The sequence below is a fragment of the Moschus berezovskii genome, chromosome 5, assembly GCF_049115385.1.
Source record: "Moschus berezovskii isolate FMDL1 chromosome 5, NW_MosBer_1.0, whole genome shotgun sequence".
Lineage (NCBI taxonomy): Eukaryota > Metazoa > Chordata > Mammalia > Artiodactyla > Moschidae > Moschus > Moschus berezovskii.
Window position 1 is genome coordinate 33,416,767 of NC_142464.1, and position 19,974 is coordinate 33,436,740.

At 46.6% G+C, this 19,974-nt stretch overlaps 1 protein-coding gene across 1 annotated transcript in view; it reads left to right on the plus strand.

Moving 5' to 3' along the window:
* Positions 1-19,974, plus strand: part of TSPAN5 (tetraspanin 5) — a 189,358-nt gene that overhangs the window by 141,968 nt on the left and 27,416 nt on the right. Inside the window, exon 2 of the mRNA XM_055435085.2 lies at positions 12,404-12,454. Coding sequence (XP_055291060.1) covers positions 12,404-12,454 — 51 coding nt within the window. The remainder of the gene's footprint in view (positions 1-12,403; positions 12,455-19,974) is intronic.

Below are 19,974 nucleotides of genomic sequence, written 5' to 3' on the forward strand. Positions count from 1 at the left end.
TCCCTTTTGTCTTTTACGAAGGCAGAGGGCATTACCGGCCATTATAGAGCTGACCCCAGGCCACGTTTGTGATGGTCGCTGTCTCAGATCATCTTGGGTCTTGCTCAGGCATCCTGCTGGGATTGTCTGGCGGTGGTGCCCATGGTCTCCAAGGCCAGGGACGAGTCTGAAATAAGGGACGTGATTGTATTGAATGTTTTCTTGTTGCTCTACGTTTTATTTCCAGTTTGGTTGAACACAAGCAGTCTCTACTGTGTCAGCTCTTTTGCTTAGCAGAGCAGCCCCATTCAGCTTCCCTAGAGGCTCAGATGGTAAAGAATCCACCTGCAATGCAGGAGACCCGGGTTTGATCCCTGGGTTGGGAAGATCCCCTGGAGAAGGAAATGGCAACCTGCTCCAGTACTTTTGCCCAGAGAATCCCATGGACAGAGGAGCCTGGCAGGCTACAGTCCATGGGGTCGCAAGAGTTGAACACGACTGAGCGGCTGACCCTTCACTTCAACATTTGATCACAAGTGGCAGACTTCTTATCTTTGTTTTGGGGGCAGCTGTCTGTCTGGGTCTACTGCTGCCCCTCTGTCAACCTCTCGATCCCCTTCCAGTGCCCTCTGTGCACTTGACCATGGATCTTACTGTCCTCAGGATGATGCCTCGGTCCTCTTGTCTACGGACTGTCTACGTGGCCTTAACAATAACCACAGGAACAATTACTCATTGAGCATGTCCTGCGTGCCAGGCCCTTTTCAAAGCACGTTACGTGCATTATTGCTTTCAGCCTCCCTCAGTGGCCCTGTGAGATGGATACTGCTGTCTCCACGTTTAGAGAGGAAGAAATCGAGAGCCGAGAGGGTCAGCTGTTTGTCCGAGGTCACACAGTAAGGGATGGAGCTGGATTTCTTACCTGAGTGTGCTCCCTGGCCTCCTGGCCCTCATGTGACTATGCCAGGACACCTGAACTTGCATATCTGAGACCATCTGAGTGGTAACGTGTCTGAAACTGATTTCACCAATTGACGTTTCTCCTAAAATCTTCTCCCTCACCCACATTCCTAACTTTGGGAAGGACAGTGTAGGCTATTAAGTTGCTTCAGCTAAAATCCTGGGAATTTTCATAGACTCCTCTTTCTTCCTCATCTCCCACCACTAATTCACTCATTCATTCAACACGTGTTTAAGACCTATGTGAAGCACACATTGTTCTGAGTTTAGGGGGTACAGAGGAGCTGGAAGAATCTCTGCTTCCATGGAGCAGTGTTTTCGTGGAAATCAGTATCCTCATTTTATGGATTTGGAAACTGAGGAATAGCGAGATTGAGTGACTTGCCCATACTGTCACGTATTTAGGGTGGAAACTGAAACGTTCTCGTTGAGAAAACCATGGTCTTGACCTTATACCCCATGCTTCCTGCCACCATGTCCTGTGGAATCTCCTTCATCTTACTGCCACTGTCTCTGCCTTTCTGGGCTCGTGTCACTGTCACCAGAGTTACTGCAGGAACCTCCTTACTCATCACACCTGCAGACTCACCTCCCTTCTCTATTCTCTGTACTGGACTGGAATGATTTTTCCAAAATGCAGTCTGATCCTGTGACTGTCTCTCTGGAAATCCTTGGTTAGCTTCAAGTAGCTCGGTGGTGCCTCGGTCCCCAGGACACACACAGCCTACTTAGCAATGTCAGCCTTCACCAAGTACCACAGTTCGCTGGAGTGCTGGTTAAGACAGGGCATGCAGGGCCCCATCCCCAGAGTTGCTGAGGAGGTAGGCCTGGGACCACCTGAGAATCTGCGTTTCTGACAAGTCTGTGGAGCAGGACCCACACTGGGAGTTGCTGCTGGCCCGGGCCCTGACCTGACGTCTCTGCTCCAGCCCAGGCAGCACTCCTTGTTTCCTGCGGGACAGGCTGTTGCAGGCTTTGTTCCTTTTGCAGGCACTGCTTCCTCTGCAGGAGACACTTCCTTTCTCCTTCCCTGTCACTTCCTAGGAAGCTTCCTCTGACCGCCTACCCCCACCCCACCCCGCAGGGAGCCCAGGGCCTCCCCTCTGTGTTTCTGTGGCTCTGCATCTCTGGGCAGGTGCCATGCCATTCCCTGTGCTGGAGTCTTGGTTTTACTTATCTGTTCCCACTTTCTGCCCCTCGACAGTTAGCTCTTTAAGAGACCATCTGTTATGCTTTTCACCTTCCTGACCCTGATCTAGCATAGTGTGCAGTGTATATAGAAACTATGTATTTATTGCTTTTAAAAAAGAGTAATCCTATTTTAATTTTTCTCTGCATTTACCATTAAGCCTTGCCTCAGATATTTCTTTAAAACTTTACGATGTTTCAACACAAAAACAGTGTACCTCTGAGAGTCCTAAACTTTTGAAGCTGCCATTAGCTGGAGCTGCACTGCTCGGCTGTTTAATGCAAACAACAGGAGCTTATTTCCACAAGGCTGATGTTTTTCTGCAGCTTACTTCTCATACTTGTCATGTGAAATTCTTGAGTCCTTCAGTCCTCCTCAGCTTTCAGAACATCTGTGTGGTCTCTTCTTAGCCTTGGTTTTCATCTCATCAGAGAAGTATAGATGGAGTAGCCAGGCAGTATAAGCCTGGCTTTGACTGAGACAAAGATCAGTGGTCTGTAAACTTGCAGCCTCCATGTTTCCATCCAGAACTGCACGATCCCCTGTGTGCGTGCCTTGCCTGAGAGAGTTCCAAGAGGAACATGGATTATATGGCCTGCAGAGCCCTCCCCACCTTTCTCTCCCTTCCCATCTCAGATTACTGAGAAACTGAAATTGCACTAGTTCTTGCCAAATGTTAAGCTCCAAACTCTCAACAAAGGAATTTGTGAATGAGATTGTCCCTGGATTGTAGACATTTCTTCAAGAGGTACTCTTGCTATCTCCTGGTGCAGGGTGAGTTCAAAGGCAGAGAGAGCCCTGTCCTCCTCTCTGGGAAAACAGGAGGAGAAAACACAAGTCTATAATGCTTGGGAACCACATCTCTGCCTGGGAACCATTTCTGGGGTTCTGCCTGTGTCATTCTGCTTCCAAAATTCAATCAGCAAGCAGAAGGCAGCCTTTTCTCTGAGGAAGAACATGGCTGAATCAAGTGTAGCTTCACACACTAGGTCACAACAGCTTTCCCTGTAGTTCAGAGCCACCAGAGTCTGTCCTCAGCTATTGGGAAAAGCACCCTCCACCAGATCATTGTTAGTCTCTGGAGCCCCATCGTGCTCATGCCTATCCCACACACTTAATTGTTTATAGCCAGCTTGTCACAAGAGTAAGCGTGAGGGAAACTGGTCTCTTATTTCTGTCTTAGGACCCTCTTGGTAGCAAGTAACTTGAGTCAGGATGGGAGGAGAACATGTACAGTAGGGACCCAGGGGCATCGCGTGGAACTCAGGATCAGGATGTGTGGCCGGGGTGCTGGGGATGAGGAGTGGAGAGTGGGCAGGAACAGAAGTCGCCCTTTTCTGCTTCTGTATCTGCATGCTCCCTCCATAGCAGCCCAGTCCCTCCATAGCAGCCCAGTCTGTTCCAGCCTAAGGGAGAGTGAAGCTGACAAAAATCACCATGTCCAACACTCAATTTCTGGGCAAGACAGATTCTGGTCCCTTATTTAATGAATGGCTTTCTGAGACGCTGGCCTACCGCAGTCGGCTGCTCAATCTACGGAGGGTGGAGACGGGGTGGGCCCTCCTTTGCATACATGAGTGCAGGGGCCCACCCTTGAGGGGTGTGGCCAGTTTTCATATTAGGAGGGTGTAGATGGAGATGTTGCCCCAGTCAATATTACTTATAATTTTTTTAGATTTTTTTTTTAAATGTAGACCGTTTTGAAAGTCTTTATTGGATATTACTTCTGTTTTATGTTTTGGTTTTTCGGCCATGAGACATGGTCTTAACCTCCTGACCAGGTTTTGAACCCATACCCTCTGCATTGGAAGGCAAAATCCCAACCTCTGGACTGCCAGAAAAGTCCCGATATTGGTTATAATTTATATTCCACATTCTTCCCCAAAGATTCCATTTTTAAGAATGGATGTAATGGAACCAAAACAAATCATGAAGGGTATAAAGTAAAAGTGAAGCGTGATCAGGTTAGCGGTAGGACGCTGCATTGAGAAGCCCTGATGGGGAGAAACTTACTATAATGTGTGGTTTCAGAATTAGCAGGTGTTTAAGTCCTGACGCCAGTGACGCTCAGTATTCATGAAGGAGACTGACAGACCAGCAAGAGGAAAGGCTCGAGGTTGAACTCGGTCTGACTGGAGTGTGTTTCTTGTAAACGCGCCGGGGTGCTTGTAGACGCTGTTCCTGGAAGGAGCCTCCCGCCTGCGTCAGGGGAAGGAGATGATTCATCGGAGGCAGGTGTTCCTGCCCCTTAAATAGGCACATGCCGTGCGGCTAACACGGCGCCGCCACTCGCGGGGGCTGACCTCGGGCCCTGTGGCGCCTTTGCAGCTCCGTGTGTGTAAATGTCAGGTGAGGGTCCGCGGGCGCGGGGTGCCGCGGCTGAGGAGAGAGGGCCCGCGGGCCACTGTGATCGAGGGTGCTTTCTCATCCTTGGAGGAGGCAGGAGTCACCCTGACCTGGCCTGGGTCTGGGGAGGGGAGGCCTTGGCGGCTGAGAAAGGACTGGGGATGGGAAGGAACCGACATGTAGGAAGTGCCAACTATTCAGGCACGTGAGTCGAGTTTACACTGACAGTCCTTACACTGCCACATTGACCCCTGAAGTTGCTCTGTTTCCTCCGGAGCCCTTAGTATCTCTGTTTGACACATTAGGACCAGGGGGCTCTGGGAAATCAGGAAACCCTCCCGTGGTTCTTTCTGTCTCCAGGAGAAACTAGTCACCGCCACGGCCTTCAGAGCCCAACCAGTGTGGCCCCTGTTCCTCCGTTAAACCTGGACACCTCAGCCTAGGCCCCTAGCCGGACTGCTGCTTTGCCTGGAACTCGGTTCCCTGACACCTGCCAGCCAGCTCCTTCACGTCCTTCGCGTCTTTGCTTAACCTGACTTTCTTGGTGGAGACTTGCTCTGTCCGCTCCATTTCAGCGTCACAACAGCTCACTCCTCCCTGGACCACACCTCATTCCCCCGTGCTGTTCTCTTATCCCTCAGTGTTTCTCGTCTTCTACAGCTGTTCGCGACCTAACTCATATATGCTGCTTTTTAGTGTCTTTCGTTCCCCACATGGCCCGATGACAATGTCAGCTGCAAGAGCAGGCACATTTGTCAGTTCTGCTTCCCAGTGATAATCATCCAGGGCCCCCAGAGGGCTACCTGGCTCATAGCAGATGCTCAGTAAATGTGTGCTGAGCAAACAGGGAGCCTTTCCGAGCTCACGAAACCACAAGGCCGGCCAGAGCTGGGCTTCTTCCGGCTGCGTGTGTTCAGGCTGCATCAGGAGGCCACGGGGGTGAAGTGAAGTGAGAGGTTGACCCTGGCTCGGATGGGAAATATCCTGTTTACAAGTCTGGACTTTATCTGCTATGCCATCTTATCATGAGGATTCTGGACACTTTGACTGTACAAACTGGGACATGGGGACCCAGTGGCAAAATTGGGATTGCCTTTCTGCCTATTGAATTTTCCACCAACCCGTGTTTATACGCCTCTGACATGGCAAGAATTATGCCCAGAGGTGTTTTATTCCTGCGTCAGCCCCTGTTTGATAGAGACAATATAGATTTTGTTAACAGAAGTATTTAGCATACTTGTGTGGACTGCTCCGCTCATCCACCCTGCCAGACCTGGAGTCTGGGTCACACTTAGATGTCAGAAAAACATCTTCATAAAATGTACATGTACTGCAGGTTCAGGAAAATACATCTCTTCTTTCCCTTTCCTCTCTTCTGTGCCAAAGGTTTTAAAATGCATCTCTCCTGTTTATTCAGGCACAGCTTAACGATTTTTAAAAACAACGTCATCAGACTGATTAAGGAATAAAAGTTCTTTCCATTGTTATTTAGGATAATATTTTCCAGGTTCCAATTAGGTGAGAAAATTGACCTGATTTTTATTTTCCTCTACTGTTTACCTTGCTGCATTGTTATTTCGAGTCTGTTCACAGGGTGCCAGACAGATGTCATTGTTGTCATTTTTTAAGCAAAGAGGATCAGAAATGTCCATTTAAGAACTGCCTCTGGGGGGATAAAAAAAGAATTGCCTGTGAACTTTAACATACAGCTATACATAACTGCTTCCTTTTATGAATAAAAGTTGTAGGGGGTGGTGGACATGTACATAGGTTTTAAATAATTTATTTTTTAAAAGTATGCAAGCTGAAACTTGCTTCAAAGAGAATTCAGAGAGCAGCCAAAATACCCATGAAAGAAAACTGTCCTTCAGAAATGCTGCTACATCTCAAGCTAGTTATGAAATTGACACCCGAGAGTTATTTCTGTCAGAGAGGACATAGATAGATTTAGAGGAGCCATGGTCTCCACTTAAAAGATGTCAGAAACACAGGCATTATCCTTAGTATTATACTTCCCTCTCCTTCACCCTTACCCCCATGCCATCCAGTCACCATATCCAGGCATCTCTGAAGATGTCAGGTTTACTTCTAAATGCTCTCGATTCCATGTGCTTCTTCGGTACATTTCAGTCCAGGATGCAGTTGGGTCTTGTCTGCATGACCAAAGCTCTCTCCTTCTAGCTGCTGTGCATCTACCCTGAACTCTCAACTCATCTTTTCTGCAACTCAGGTCATTTTCCCAAAGACCGAATCTGATAAAAACCTGCTTTCTCACCCCATCTCAGCCAACTACATACATACAGCCCTGAACGTCTTCCTGTCACTCTGAGGGTGATGACTGGATTCCTTAATGTGACTTACGAGACCCTGAGCAGGCCGGTCCTGCTTACGTCTCTCATTGCACACCTGCCGTGCCTCTCTGCTTCCCCCTCATCTGTGCACCTGTCATACCAGTCACCTTTAGACCCTTTACTAGCTGTGCTTCTCGCACCCCAGGGCCTTTGCACATTCTCTTCCCTCTACCTGAATCATTCTGCCTTCTTTTATTTTCTAGTTAACGTCTTCTCATCTTGCGGACCCCAGTTCCTACGTTGCTTACTTAGGGAAGCCTTCCTGGACTGGCTTTTCCGGTGGTTCAGCAGTAAATAATCCACCTGCCAGTGCAGGAGACATGGGTTCAGTCCCTAGGTTGGGAAGATCCCTTGGAGGAGGAAATGGCAACCCACTCCAGTATTCTTACCTGGAAAATTCCATGGACAGAGGAGCCTTGTGGGCTGCAGTCTGGGGTCATGAAGAGTCAGACACGACTGAGCATACACGCACTTTCTGGACTACTATTCTAGGTCAGATCTCCCTCTTATCATTTGTGTTGGTCTTATGTTCTTCTCCTTTAGAGCACCGTCAAGGGTGATTTTGTCTTTTACACATTATTTGGTGAAGATGTATCTTCCTATCTAGACTTTAAGATCTCTGGAAACAGGAACTGTGTCTGTTTTCTTACCTACATTTATCACAAGATAAAAGCAGTGCCTAGCACAAAGTAGGAACTGAAAAATGTTGAAGGTTGTCGATAGATGAGTGAATGGCTTCTCGAAGTACCCGTTTTGGTACTGAGTAGCATAATGCAACATTGGTCCATTTCTGACACGTTGGGAGCTCAGCAAGGACAAAAACAACAGATGGAGGAAGAGATTTTCTACATGTAGAACCCAGAGAAAAGGGGGCAGATGTGACCCTCCTGGCAGAGAAGCCCCATCGTCCTAGTCATATCACAGGGCCGCTGTCCTCTCCAGCTTTTCTTGAGGATCAGCTCTGCTGGCTCTTGTTCTGCGAAGTCTGGTGGGCTTCCATCCACACGCCCCTCTCTTTTTCTACCTGCATGCTGTTCTCATTCCTAGTCAGGAAAACATACTTTGCTTTGAATACCTAGAGATACAGCATTGCCCAATAGTAATATAGTGCATGCCACATATATAATTTAAATTAAATGTTCCATTAGCTGTATTTAAAAAAAATCTAAGCTTCATGGATACATTATACAGCACAGGGAAATATAGCCATGATTTTGTAACTTTAAATTGAGTATAATCTATAAAAATATTGAATCACTATGTGGTACACGTGCAACTAATATAATCTTATAAATCAACTACTTCAATAAATAGTAAAATGAAATAAGTGAAATTAATTTTTAATATATTGAACCCAATATAGCTGAAGTATTATCATTTCAATGTGTAATCAAAAATAAAACAGCTGTAAAGAAATAAGTCATAAAGAAGAATGAAATAATGCCATTTGCAGCAACATGGATGGACCTAGAGATTGTCATACTGAGGGAAGTAAGTCAGACAGATATCACATGATAGCACTTTTTGAAGCTAAAAAAATGATACAATTATTTGTATCATTTGTTACAAATTATTTGTTACAATTATTTGTAACATATACAAAACAGAGACTCTCAGAAGTAGAAAACAAACTTATGGTTACAAGAAAGGAAAAGTGGGGGTGAATAAATTAGGAATTTGAGATGAATAGATATGTCCTACATATTTAAAATAGATAAACAACAAGGACGTATCATATGACACAGGGAATTATAGCATCTTAGAATAACTTATTATGGAAAAGAAGTTGAAAAAGAGTAGATATATTGACATATATGTATTACTGAATCACATTACTGTATGCCTGAAACTAAGACAACATTTAAATCATCTATATTCCAATTAAAAATAAATAAGCAGCTGTTAATGAGAACTTTTACATTCTTCAAAATGTTAGGTCTTTTGAATTCAGAGTATATTTTACACCTACTAGCATATCTCACCAGAGAAGGCAATGGCAAGCCACTCCAGTACTCTTGCCTAGAAAATCCCATGGATGGAGGAGCCTGGTGGGCTGCAGTCCATGGGGTCGCTAAGGGTCGGACACAACTGAGCGACTTCACTTTCACTTTTCACTTTCACACATTGGAGAAGGAAATGGCAACCCACTCCAGTGTTCTTGCCTGGAGAATCCCAGGGACGGGGGAGCCTGGTGGGCTTCCGTCTATGGGGTCGCACAGTATTGGACACGACTGAAGTGACTTAGCAGCAGTAGCAGCAGCAGGATATCTCACTTTGGACTAAGTATGTTTCAAGTGCCCAGTGGCTGGAGCCTGCTGTGTTAGGCAGTGCTGTTTTAACTCATTCATATAAAACATAGTACTTAGTATGGTGCTTAGTTCATAATTAGCATTTGACAAATGTTGGCAAATTAATATTCATTTTTCAACATCAAAGTGGGATAGATAAACATTTGACTGTGTGTTTGCATATATTGCCACATGGGAGGATGCCTCAGATCTGGTCTTGTTTCTATTTCAAAGGAATAATGAATTGACTTTAATGTTCTCATTTGTTCCCTGTAAGGTGGCCTTTGGGTTTCAGAACAAGGTCTATTTGGGGGTTTATGGTCGCCTTTTCTTCTGGAGGTGGGAAAGGGGAAACTCGGTGTGCTTCAAGTGCTGCGTGCCTGTGTCTGTTCTTTTGGCTCTTCCCTGTTTAATTGTTGGAGCTGGAACAACTTGATTTTAAAAGAAAACATATGGGCTGAGAGTCATTGGGAGGATGTTTGCTGATGATGGAGCAGTAGAGCTATGTATGGGCTGAGGTCCCGGCCCTGCACCACTCGCTTAGCGGCTGAGTGCTTTCCTGGACTTCAGATTCAGTGTCTTTCTCCAAATCATCAAACCTTGTTTGGGAGGTCACAGTTAAGGCAGGAAATATTGGAGCAAAATTGTAAAGGAAATTGTCTTTCAGTCTTCTTTAGATCCTGATTTTTTCCCCCCTCTTTGTCAAAAATTTTGTTTCCAATCTGTTTATATGATTTGGGAAAGAAAAAGATTTTTCAAAGTGACAGATAATCTTTCTTTTTCAAAGAAAAAGATTATTCAAAGAGGAGAAAGTTGACCCACCACTGAATTTCTGTTTTCTATGTTATTCCATTGCTGTCGCCAGCATGGGGAATGTCTGTTCTACAACCAGTTCTTCATGTGAAGGCAAGGTTCCCATCTCTTTTTACCCTCTCAACTTCCCATTGCTTCCTTGGGTGGGTACAGATGATGTCCTCATCATATCCCATATACTTCTAACCTGAATCTATCAACTTTCTGTCCCACAGAGGAAAATGGGGACTTATCACTACTGGTAAGAATGCAAACGTTGGTGTTACATTCATGTTGGTCCAAATCTCTGCTTCTCTACTCAGAAGCTGTGTGCCTCTGAGCAAATTACTCTTTCTTAAAATGGAGTTAATAGTAATGCCTCCTTCAGGATAAGTAGTTGTGATACTTAAGAGAGACAGGGCATACAAAAAGCACTAGGCACAGTGCCTGACAAGTAATAAAGAGAAGTTAATGTTAGCAATGAGGCAGGGGACCTCAGCGATGACCTGTATGCCCTCCTCAGCAAGAGGGGCAGTGGGCCATGGTGTCCTCTGTCACAGCATCCCACCATTGCTCGTGATGACACTGTGATTTGCTGCATCAGGGGAGTGACCTGCCTTTGTCCGCAAAGCGCTTGAACATGAGAAAGTCTCGGGTTCCGTGGGCTGAGTTTGAGGTCAATAAGGATGTTGGTCTAATGGTCTCCCGTGTGTGCCCTTGTCTCTGTTACCCTACTGTGCTGGGACCTGTGAAAATGCGAGTGACATCCTGAGTGGCATTATTTTTATACTACAGAGACCCAGAAACGTTTTGAGTCAGTTGAGAGACTGGTGCATTTGTGGCTTCCGATAGGAACTGTAAAGTGAAATAGCATTCTGGTCAGGGCAGTAGAGAGGCTGAGCATACTGGTTTTTTGTTGGCATGCTGAAAATACATTTTTCTAAATGTTCTCAGACTTCCGTGACCAAGGGTAGCTTGGAAGAAAGGGGTCCTTCAGTTTTGCTCCATCAAGGCCACGGTGCTGAGCTTTTCTGTGCAGGAACTCAGAATGCATCAAGTGCTGTGTCACTGCCGTGTCAGATAATTGTCCAGGGTTGGGAAGTTCTGCTTATAAAAACACCGCCACCTTTTCCGAGCAGTCACTCCTCTGTGTTATTTTCAGTTCCCTCTTTTCCCTCTGCTCCTGCTGTTTTCCCAGCCCATTTTTGGATTTATTATCCATTGCCTACAAAGTGTCAGTAACTCCCCGCTGCGAATGGCAAAGACCTCGCCAGGTGGACCCTTCTCAGCTTTCCCTGAAGCTGGGGAGAGTAACCACCCTCACCCTCATTTTCTCTGCAGCTCCCTCTCGGTGGACAGTTTCCCTGATGTTTAACTTGATCAAGATGTTAGTGAAATAAACAGCGCGCGCCACGGCCCTCAGTCTCAACCTGCCCACCCTCTTTTCAGCTCACTGTGTGGAGAGGAAACTCAGAGTTGCTGTGGATAATAAAGATGAGGACTGAGATGTGTGGCCAGTTACACCCAGTCCTGATCACCGAGCTCTGAGTGGGTGGACAGCCGTGTGCCATGTGTTACCAAACCTTTGGAACTCTGGTTATAAGACACACTTTTATTCGAGGTACAGTCAAGGGGGGAAAAAAGCAATTAAACTGAGACTGTGTCATTTTTAAGACACATCCCAATTTCAGAGATGTTAGAGTGTGCTAGAAAAATGTGTCTCTTGAAGGAGATGGAATGCCGTGAGAACTGATTCAAATGGACTATCCCCCTGGTTGCTGTAGCTACCCTCTCTCACCCCATACTCAGCGCAGCTGATGGATGGCTGCGTCCGTGTATCTTCAACTCAACCTTGCATGTTATTTGTGTGCTCTGTGTTATGCATGGAGTTAAAGCACTGAGTTTAGGCCAAGTCATGGAAGCCCTTTCAACTACAGTGTAAGTGTTATAAGTTTCTGACGAAGATTCCAGGTGTTTTCTTTGGGTCATCCTGGACTTGATAAGGGTCCTGTTCCCTTTTGAAGGGGTGATAAAGAGTTGACTGAGGGACACTGGGGGTTTCTGCAGGCCCTCCCTGCCCCAGCCCATTCATGATGGCATGATGGCAAGGAGAAAATCTCCAACTCTCCTCAATTCATGCCCCTAGTTATCCATTTCCTAGTGAACGTAATGCTTAGGTTTATGGGGGTACTCACTGCTTCCTCTCCAGTCCAGAAAGGCAGCATTAGACATTATTGATGACTAATTTTATTCAAGATTCTGCCTAATTATTATTCTTTATAATCTGAATGACTTCTAAGCAAGTGCTGTTCTTAATGCAGTAGTAATTTTATCAAGGGGATGGTGGTATTTCTTTTCCTATTGAAGACCGTTAGATTTTAGAGAGAACTTTCTCAGCAGATTAACAACAAAAAAAAAAAAAGATTGAAACTTTGTTTGTACTAGTAAAAATATGGCATTTACTCTCATACTTATACCACTTTCTTGCTTTCTTTCAGTTTTTGGGAATAGCATTTCTTGGAATTGGACTTTGGGCGTGGAATGAAAAAGTAAGTCAAACATCATTAAAATACATACGTTTTATTTGTAAGAAGCTGCACGTTGTATGCTGTCTCTTTTTCCTTTTTGATGACTGCCAAGTGTATGGAAACATGGCTCTTTAACGAAAAAGTACCCCTGAAAAATAATGTCACAGTTCAAAGACTCAAGAATGGAGCCTACATTGGCCATTGCACCAAAATAATTACAGAAGTAACAACACATGTACATACCACAGAATGTGTAATTGGAATTTTATCAGTTAGCTGGAGAGACATGTTCCCAGGGAACATGGCCTCACTCTGGCACAAGAATTTCAGTAATGCATATAAATAATACTAACAATACTAAATAAGCACCTGGAGTCTTTTTTTCTCTTTTACTTTTTAAAAAACCCTATGGAAGATTATTCAAGCCATGAAGATTATATTTGAGTGTGAACATTATGTGCTAAGCTAGTAGCATGTGGTACGTATGGAGGAAACTAGATACAATTCATGTTTGAAAATCAGATAAACGTATCAGTGTTGCTAAAGAGTGCGAACACTTGTGTGCTGGTTGGAAATGTTAAGGAATATCCAAACTTTGTCATCAAATATTGCACAGTAAAAGAATCAATCTGGACCTATGGAGAAGGCTGTATGAAGACACAGTGTTCCAGGTGGTTTATTATGTAAATAACACCCTCACGACATCACTGCCCTGTGTCCGTTCCTCCACTTCCCTTCCCATCCATACCTTTTAAGTTTTTTTCTGCAGCTTCTCCTTCTGACGCCAAGCAGTGGAATTCAAAAATAAATACATACTCCTTTTTTCTTCCTTCTTTGGACATGAGATCGTTGGCAGCATTTTATCTGTTCTGGTATTTGGCTACACAGTAAAGCTTTATCATCTCCCACCTATGAGAGTGAGGGAGTGGATGGATTGGTTAAAAGTTGTAAACTAAGATGTTAGCTGACATTTTCCCAGAAGACCATTCTCTTATCACATTGACATTTCACCCTTTGAGCTTGACCAAGGCCTGAAGTCAGGCATTCCTTTGAAGTGGTCTATGTATTAGGAAAGGAGAGAAAAACTAAGGAAGTCCAGGAAACAAAAGCCCTTCAGCTGCAAGGAGGCATTTCCACAAGTAAAACAATGTTTAGATAGATTGTATCCAGTAAAACTCAAAGTAAATCCAGAGTTTTGAAATTGAACCGCCATCTGTTTATTTTCAGAATACTTGTACACATTGTGAAATGTTTACGGAAAATGAACCACCTTCCAGCAACCTTATGAGGAAGAGTGGTGACTATACATCAAGGGAAACAAATTAAGTTCCCAAAACAGAGAATGTTATCTCCAGAAACTTTTCTGTTGAATAACTGACCTTCTTTTGGATTATGATCAGCTTCTGCGTTGATCCCTTTATAAGCTTGGAGGTTTGTACTTGTGGAATCTCAGAAATTCCACTTTTAGAAGCCCTCTGTTTGATTCAGGGCCAGATCATTTAGCTTTGTATAACTCTTTTTTAATCAGTCCATTTCTGTCTGCTCTGAAAAGATGCTGGAAGGCATTATATGAACTAATTGTCTGTTCTAGCAATAAACAGACAATATGTTGTTTTGAAGGTTTTTCTCTTTGTGAAATATAATTATCCTTTTGACTCATTGGTCGCCCCGATGTCTCTTTGATAAAAATCACAAAATTCTAAAACTGGCGGTATCATACAAACATCAGAGCAAGGAGATGATGTGGTATCTAGGGAGGGATGAAATAGCAGTTCCCTCCTTTGTCAGGGCTGGTATCAGCAACGGGAAGGCTTCTCTGCAGAGCTGGAGTTATGGCCAGGGTTGCCCAGCTACTGTGTAGCAGAACTCTGTGTACCTACTACGCGGAGGTAGGGGAGGGTAAAGGACATGTAACAGCCCAGTATGGTGCCCACTGGCCATGTGTTTGGGCCCTGAGTCTGGGGGTGAGGATGCAGCAGCAGATGATGCTGAGTCCCTGTCCCGTGGGGCGTGTCTTCAGTGGGGACACCAGCAGTAAGCAGTTACCTGGCCAGGAACACGTGTGCAGGTGTGGGCGAGTGCTGAGAAACGCGAGGATACAGTAAGAGCTGCTTCAAGAGTGGTGGAGAGGAGGGTCTCTCTTCCTTTTTATTTTCGGCTGTGTTGGGTCTTGGCTGCTCTGCGGGCTTTTCTCTAGTTGTAGTGAGCAGGGGCTGCTCTCCAGTTGCAGTGCAGTGGCTGCTCTTGTGGAGCACAGGCTCTCGGGTGCACGGGCTGCAGAAGCTGCAGCTCGTGGGCTTCGGAGTTACGGCCCCTGGGCTTTAGAGCACAGGCTCAGTAGTTGCAGTGCATGGATTTAGTTGCTCTGAGGCATGTGGAATCTTCCTATACCAGGGATCAAACCTGTATCGCTTGTTTTGGCAGGTGGATTCTTTACCACTGAGCCACCAGGGATGCCCCAAAAGGGATCTCTTTTAGAGAGAGTACTTGGGAACGGCCTCCCTGACAAGGGGGCGCTGGAGCAGAGACCTGGATGAAGTAAGGAGGGGTCTGCAGAGCACTGGGGGAACAGCATTCTAGGCAGAGGAAATGGCAAGTCCAGTGGCCCTGCATCAGGCACATGGCGATTCCGAGGAGCAGGAAGAAGGCCAGTAGGAAGGGAGAGCTAGATGTAAGGCAGGTGGCCAGAGAGGCAGGCAGAGCCCGGAGGGGCAGGGGCCTGTAGAGGGTGAGTGAGAGGAAGTTACCAGGGCATTAAGGGAGTATCCTAATCTGGCTTTTGTTTTAAGATCACTCTGGTTACCATGAGGGAAAAAAAAAAGCACAGCTCTGGGGCTGAAAGACCAGAGTTTAAATACCGACTCTTTCCTTTGCTGTCAGTGTGACTTTGGGCAAGTGGTTTAGCGTCTCTGGGTACCCTTCCCTGGTTTATGCAAAGGACACTCGTGTCAGCTTGCAGGGTTGCTATGAGGATGAAGCGGGGTGGCTCCCTACACTGGGCCTGGTGTAAGGTACACACTTTCTGGAACATGGTTCCCTTCCTTGGGTGCCCTGGTGTAGTGTGTCCACTTCTACATGGGTACCAGCACAGAATGGGGGCTTTGGAAGCTGCCTCAGAGTTTAGGAGCATTCCAGGCTCTGACCTGTGGACTGAGAATCGGCTTTGTTCTGGGGTCTCTTAAGGAGGGTGTGATGTTCATTGATTGACTTGGTAGCTGCAGAGGCTTCTCCTCTGAAGCCCTTGGGGATAAGTTCTAAGCTAGACCAGGCCACTGCTGGGATGATGTTCTGAGGTGAACCGCAGCTGGCCGAGGGTGACGGCCACATGCACCTGCAGGGTGGGTCACACCAGCCTGTGAATCAGTAAATCCCCTCAATGGAGATGTGGTGACATTTACTTGAAAAGAGGCCCAGAGGGTAAATCCCCAAACTGGGTCACGGCTGGAAGGATCAGATTTCTTTAATAGATGGGGTTTTGCACATTTTTATGTGGAGCACAGAAACATTGGAGGCAAAAATCATTACCCCTCCTGCTTAATACCAGGCTGAGATTTAGGACTAATATTACAGTTGAATATTAGACTTAATAATTAAATAATACATTTAATCTAGTTTCTGGATCACCGTCAAGATGCAAAGGATGAATGTGTCTCCAGGGGAAACTGGTTTATGTGCAGTTTTTCAGAAATCATAGGATCTGCAGTTTTAAAAAAGGAACCTTAACAGTCACGTTGCATGAATTACCACCACAACAAGCTTGGCAGTGTCTGGCAGTAATCACCTCATCCATTCAAAGAACATTATCAAGCACACAGCATGGCGCATGGCTTGTGCTGGATTCTGGGTGTGTAATTCCACAGGGAATGCATGTTTAGGATGGGCGTGCTTATATACATAAACTATGAGTGCTAGTTTGTTCTAGGACGGGTGTGCTTATATACATAAACTACACTTCAGTTATGTCCGATGCTTTGCGACCCCATGGACCGTAGCCTGCTAGGCTCCTCTGTCCATGGGACTCTCCAGGCAAGAATACTGGAGTGAGTTGCCATTGCCTCCTCCAGGGGATCTATAAATAAAGTAATACATTGTAATTCGTGCTGATTTGGAGTGTATAGAAGTTGAACAGTTCCTGGGGCAAAGCACTCACCACTTTTCTCTGGGTTCCTCTTACTATTAGAAAGACCTTCCTCCTGCCAAATTAGAATCATGTCCTACTGGTTTTCACTAATGGAATGTGGGTCTGCCCCATAGGGTCCCGCTGTAAGCCCTTCTCCGTATTAGTCCTTGGTGTGGTTCCTTGTGAGTTTCCAGGCTCTTCCAGGTGGAGGTGGGGATCCCTCCACCATCTTGATCTCGCTTCTCGGATCTCCCTATGGGTCCTTTTCTCCAGGGAGAGGATGATTTAGGGACCGAAGAGGGTATGGCTGGATCATGTCCCCTCTGTCCTGTCTGCTCTCAGTACCCCCTGAGGTCACATCGTGTATCACTGAGGAGTCTCAGGTTGGTCCAGGTCCAGCCGGGTTCCCTCCCTCTATCTCACATCTGGCTGATTCTCAGAGGCAGATGCGAGAGTCCAGATTGCCCCAGGTCTGTTCTACCTGCCTGTCTACCTGCAGAGATTGCTCTGGAGCTGGAAGCTCTGTGCTCTGTCAACCAGCACATTCCCTACTCCGCCCAGCTTGGTTTTAGCCTTACTTTTGATCAACATCCTCGCTCAAGTCCTCCTTTTAACTCAGACCTTCCTTTAACTCCTTGCCCCGGTGCTACCTGGCAAATTCGGATTCAGCAGGTCTGGGGTGTGGACACCGGGAGGCTCTGTGTTTTACAAGCTTCCTGTGTTATTCTGATTGCAGTCAAGTGTAGTTGTCACTGATAGAAGGCAGTGACATATTGAGCAGGCCGAGGACAGAACCCAGTGACATGTCGCTGGAAATTTCCTTTGGGGTTGACATCATTGACTTGTGTGTGCCCTTGGGTGTCATTAGTCAAGGAGTCTCTAATCCATCTACTTGTCATTGTATCAGACTGTCTTTCTGCATCCTGTCTTTTCTCTGAATAACTAGCCTAGGACTCATGTGGACCTGGCTGGCACTTTCTCATTGAATCGCTTTTTTGCCCAGGTACCCAGAAGCCTTTATCGGTCAAGTGAGGACTGAGGCATGTTTAATCATTCTTCTCTTCTAGGAACACTTTCCTACTTGGCTTCCAAGACCCATCACATTCTTGGGTTTCATACCTCATTAGCAGTGCCTTCTCATACTTGTTTGCAAAGTTCAGCTGCCTCTTGAACCTCTGAATCCTGGAGAAACCCCTCATTTCTCTTCACTCACGCTCTGGGAGTTCTTCAGGCTCAGGGCCTCGAGCACCGTTGATCACTGATGACTTCCAGATTTACACCTGTGGTCCTGCCCTCTTCTGAACCCCAGTCTCATGCCCAGCATCTCTGCTGAAAGGCCCGCCAGGCTTCTGGGCTTCACAGCCCAGAGAAGCACTCCCGATCTCTCCCCTCACACCTTCCCTGCCCAGTTGCAGGAGACGGCGGCTCGGTCCTCTTCACTTGCTTGGGTGTTCTTGACACGCTTGTCTTGTGTTTTCATACCGCGTTCAGTCTGTCAGCAAGCGCCGTCAGCTCTGTTTTGAAACTGCACTGAGAATATCATTTCTTCCAACCACCTCCACTTCCACACACGAGTCTAAGCTGCCACCTTTTGCCTCTGTTAGTGCAGACACCTCTATTTCCCCAGCCTCTGCTCTTGTGCCTCCACTCCCAGCCCTGGCCGTCTCCAAATAGCAGCCAAAGTGATTCTTTTATTTATTTTTTATTTTTATTATTACTTTTTCTATTTTTGGCTGCACTCGCAGCTTACGAGATCTTAGTTCCTTGACCAGGGTTTGAACCTGGGCCCTCAGCAGTGAAAGCATGGACTTCTAACCACTGGACTGCCAGGGAATTCCCCAGAGTGATTCAAGCATAAGACAGGATCCTGTCGCGTCTCTACTTCAAGCCCTCCAGCGCATTTACTGTCTCACTCAAAGCTGTGTACGGTACTGTGTCACTTCCGAGTCCTTCTTTCCCACACTGTGCCCTCCCCTGATGCACTCCAGGCCCCGCTCATCGTCTTGCTGTTCCTCTGCCATCTCAGATGGACCCACCACCCCGGGGCCTTCATGCCACTCTTCCCCTGCCAGGTGTGCCTTCTCCAGAGGTCCACACAGCTGCTTTCCTTTGCACCCCGGTCTCTGCTCCAGGGTCACCTTCACCTGTGGGCCTCCCTTGCCTATTTGAAGCAGCCACTCTCATGCTAGTCCCAGCCCCTTCCCCCACTTCCTCGTGCTTTTCCCCCATTCTGTGTTGTCAAAGGACTTATCACTCACACGGATTATTTTTTTTTTCTCCCTAAACAGGGACTAGAGTGTTTACTACTACACTCTAGTGCTTAGAACATTAACTGACACGTAATAGACATTCAAGAAACATTGCTTGTGGGAGGATGAAGGCGCAAAGGGAAGATGAAAGCATTCGTTTCAACCCTGGCTTTATCATTCAGACCTCTAGTAAGCATATTATCAGTTCTTACAGCCTAAAAGGAAGTAAAGTGACATGTGGTTTCTGGTATCTGATATGGTAGGGGTTCAGTGTTAGAAACAGCAGATTTCTAACATCCAGGGGGAAAAAATTATTTCTGGCATATAAGTGGTAATCTGTGTATGATTGTCTTGACTTACGGAAGAATTGGGGATATCTTCCCTTTTCCGTTTTGCCCAGTGTTTATACCTTTTCCCTGCTTTGTGCGGGGTTTTATGCAATTTGAGTTCCCCAACCCAGATTGAACCCTGGGCCCTCAGCAGTGGGAGCGAGGAGTCCTAACCACTGGCCCGCCAGGGAATTCCCGTGGTAATGCTTTTGACTTAATTCTTAGGTCGGGGCAAGAGGCTGGGTGTTAGAGCACTAACAGTCGTAAGTGGGGCTGCTGTCCCCAGCACCGTTGAGGGCAAGGGGGAGACTCGGCTTTTCCAAGTGGGCAGAGTGTGCTTCCCTGGTCCTCGGTGTGAGCTCTTGGTCCCTGTTGCGTCTCCTGCCACCGCTCACACAGCACCAGCCCTCTGGGTCGAGGGCGAACCTGGCCTGGCTTGTCTGACCCGGGAGCTCCTTGAGGGCAGGAGCCTGTCTTCTTCAGCCCATTATGCTCAGGTCTGCATCTCGGATGCCGGCTGTTCGTGACCACGTGAATGAGAATGTGCAGGAGGGCTGTGGAAGACCCCATGGGGTGGGTCTCCCTCCTGAGTCTCCTCTCTCATCTGTCACGGCGCTCTCCTGGCCTGGCAGGAGGAAGCTGGGGCACAGTGCTGGCCCTGGCAGGCGGGATGGCCGTGAGAGGAGTTCTCTAGTCTTTATCACTTTTCTCCCTGGTTGTCCTGGGGACAAGGGTGAGTCTTTTTCCTGGAGGCCTTCCCCCTGACCACTGTCTATAATGCTAGTCTCACTTCAGAACCCACCGGTTGCTGCCTGTCATGATTGTACAGTAGGCTCAACTTGG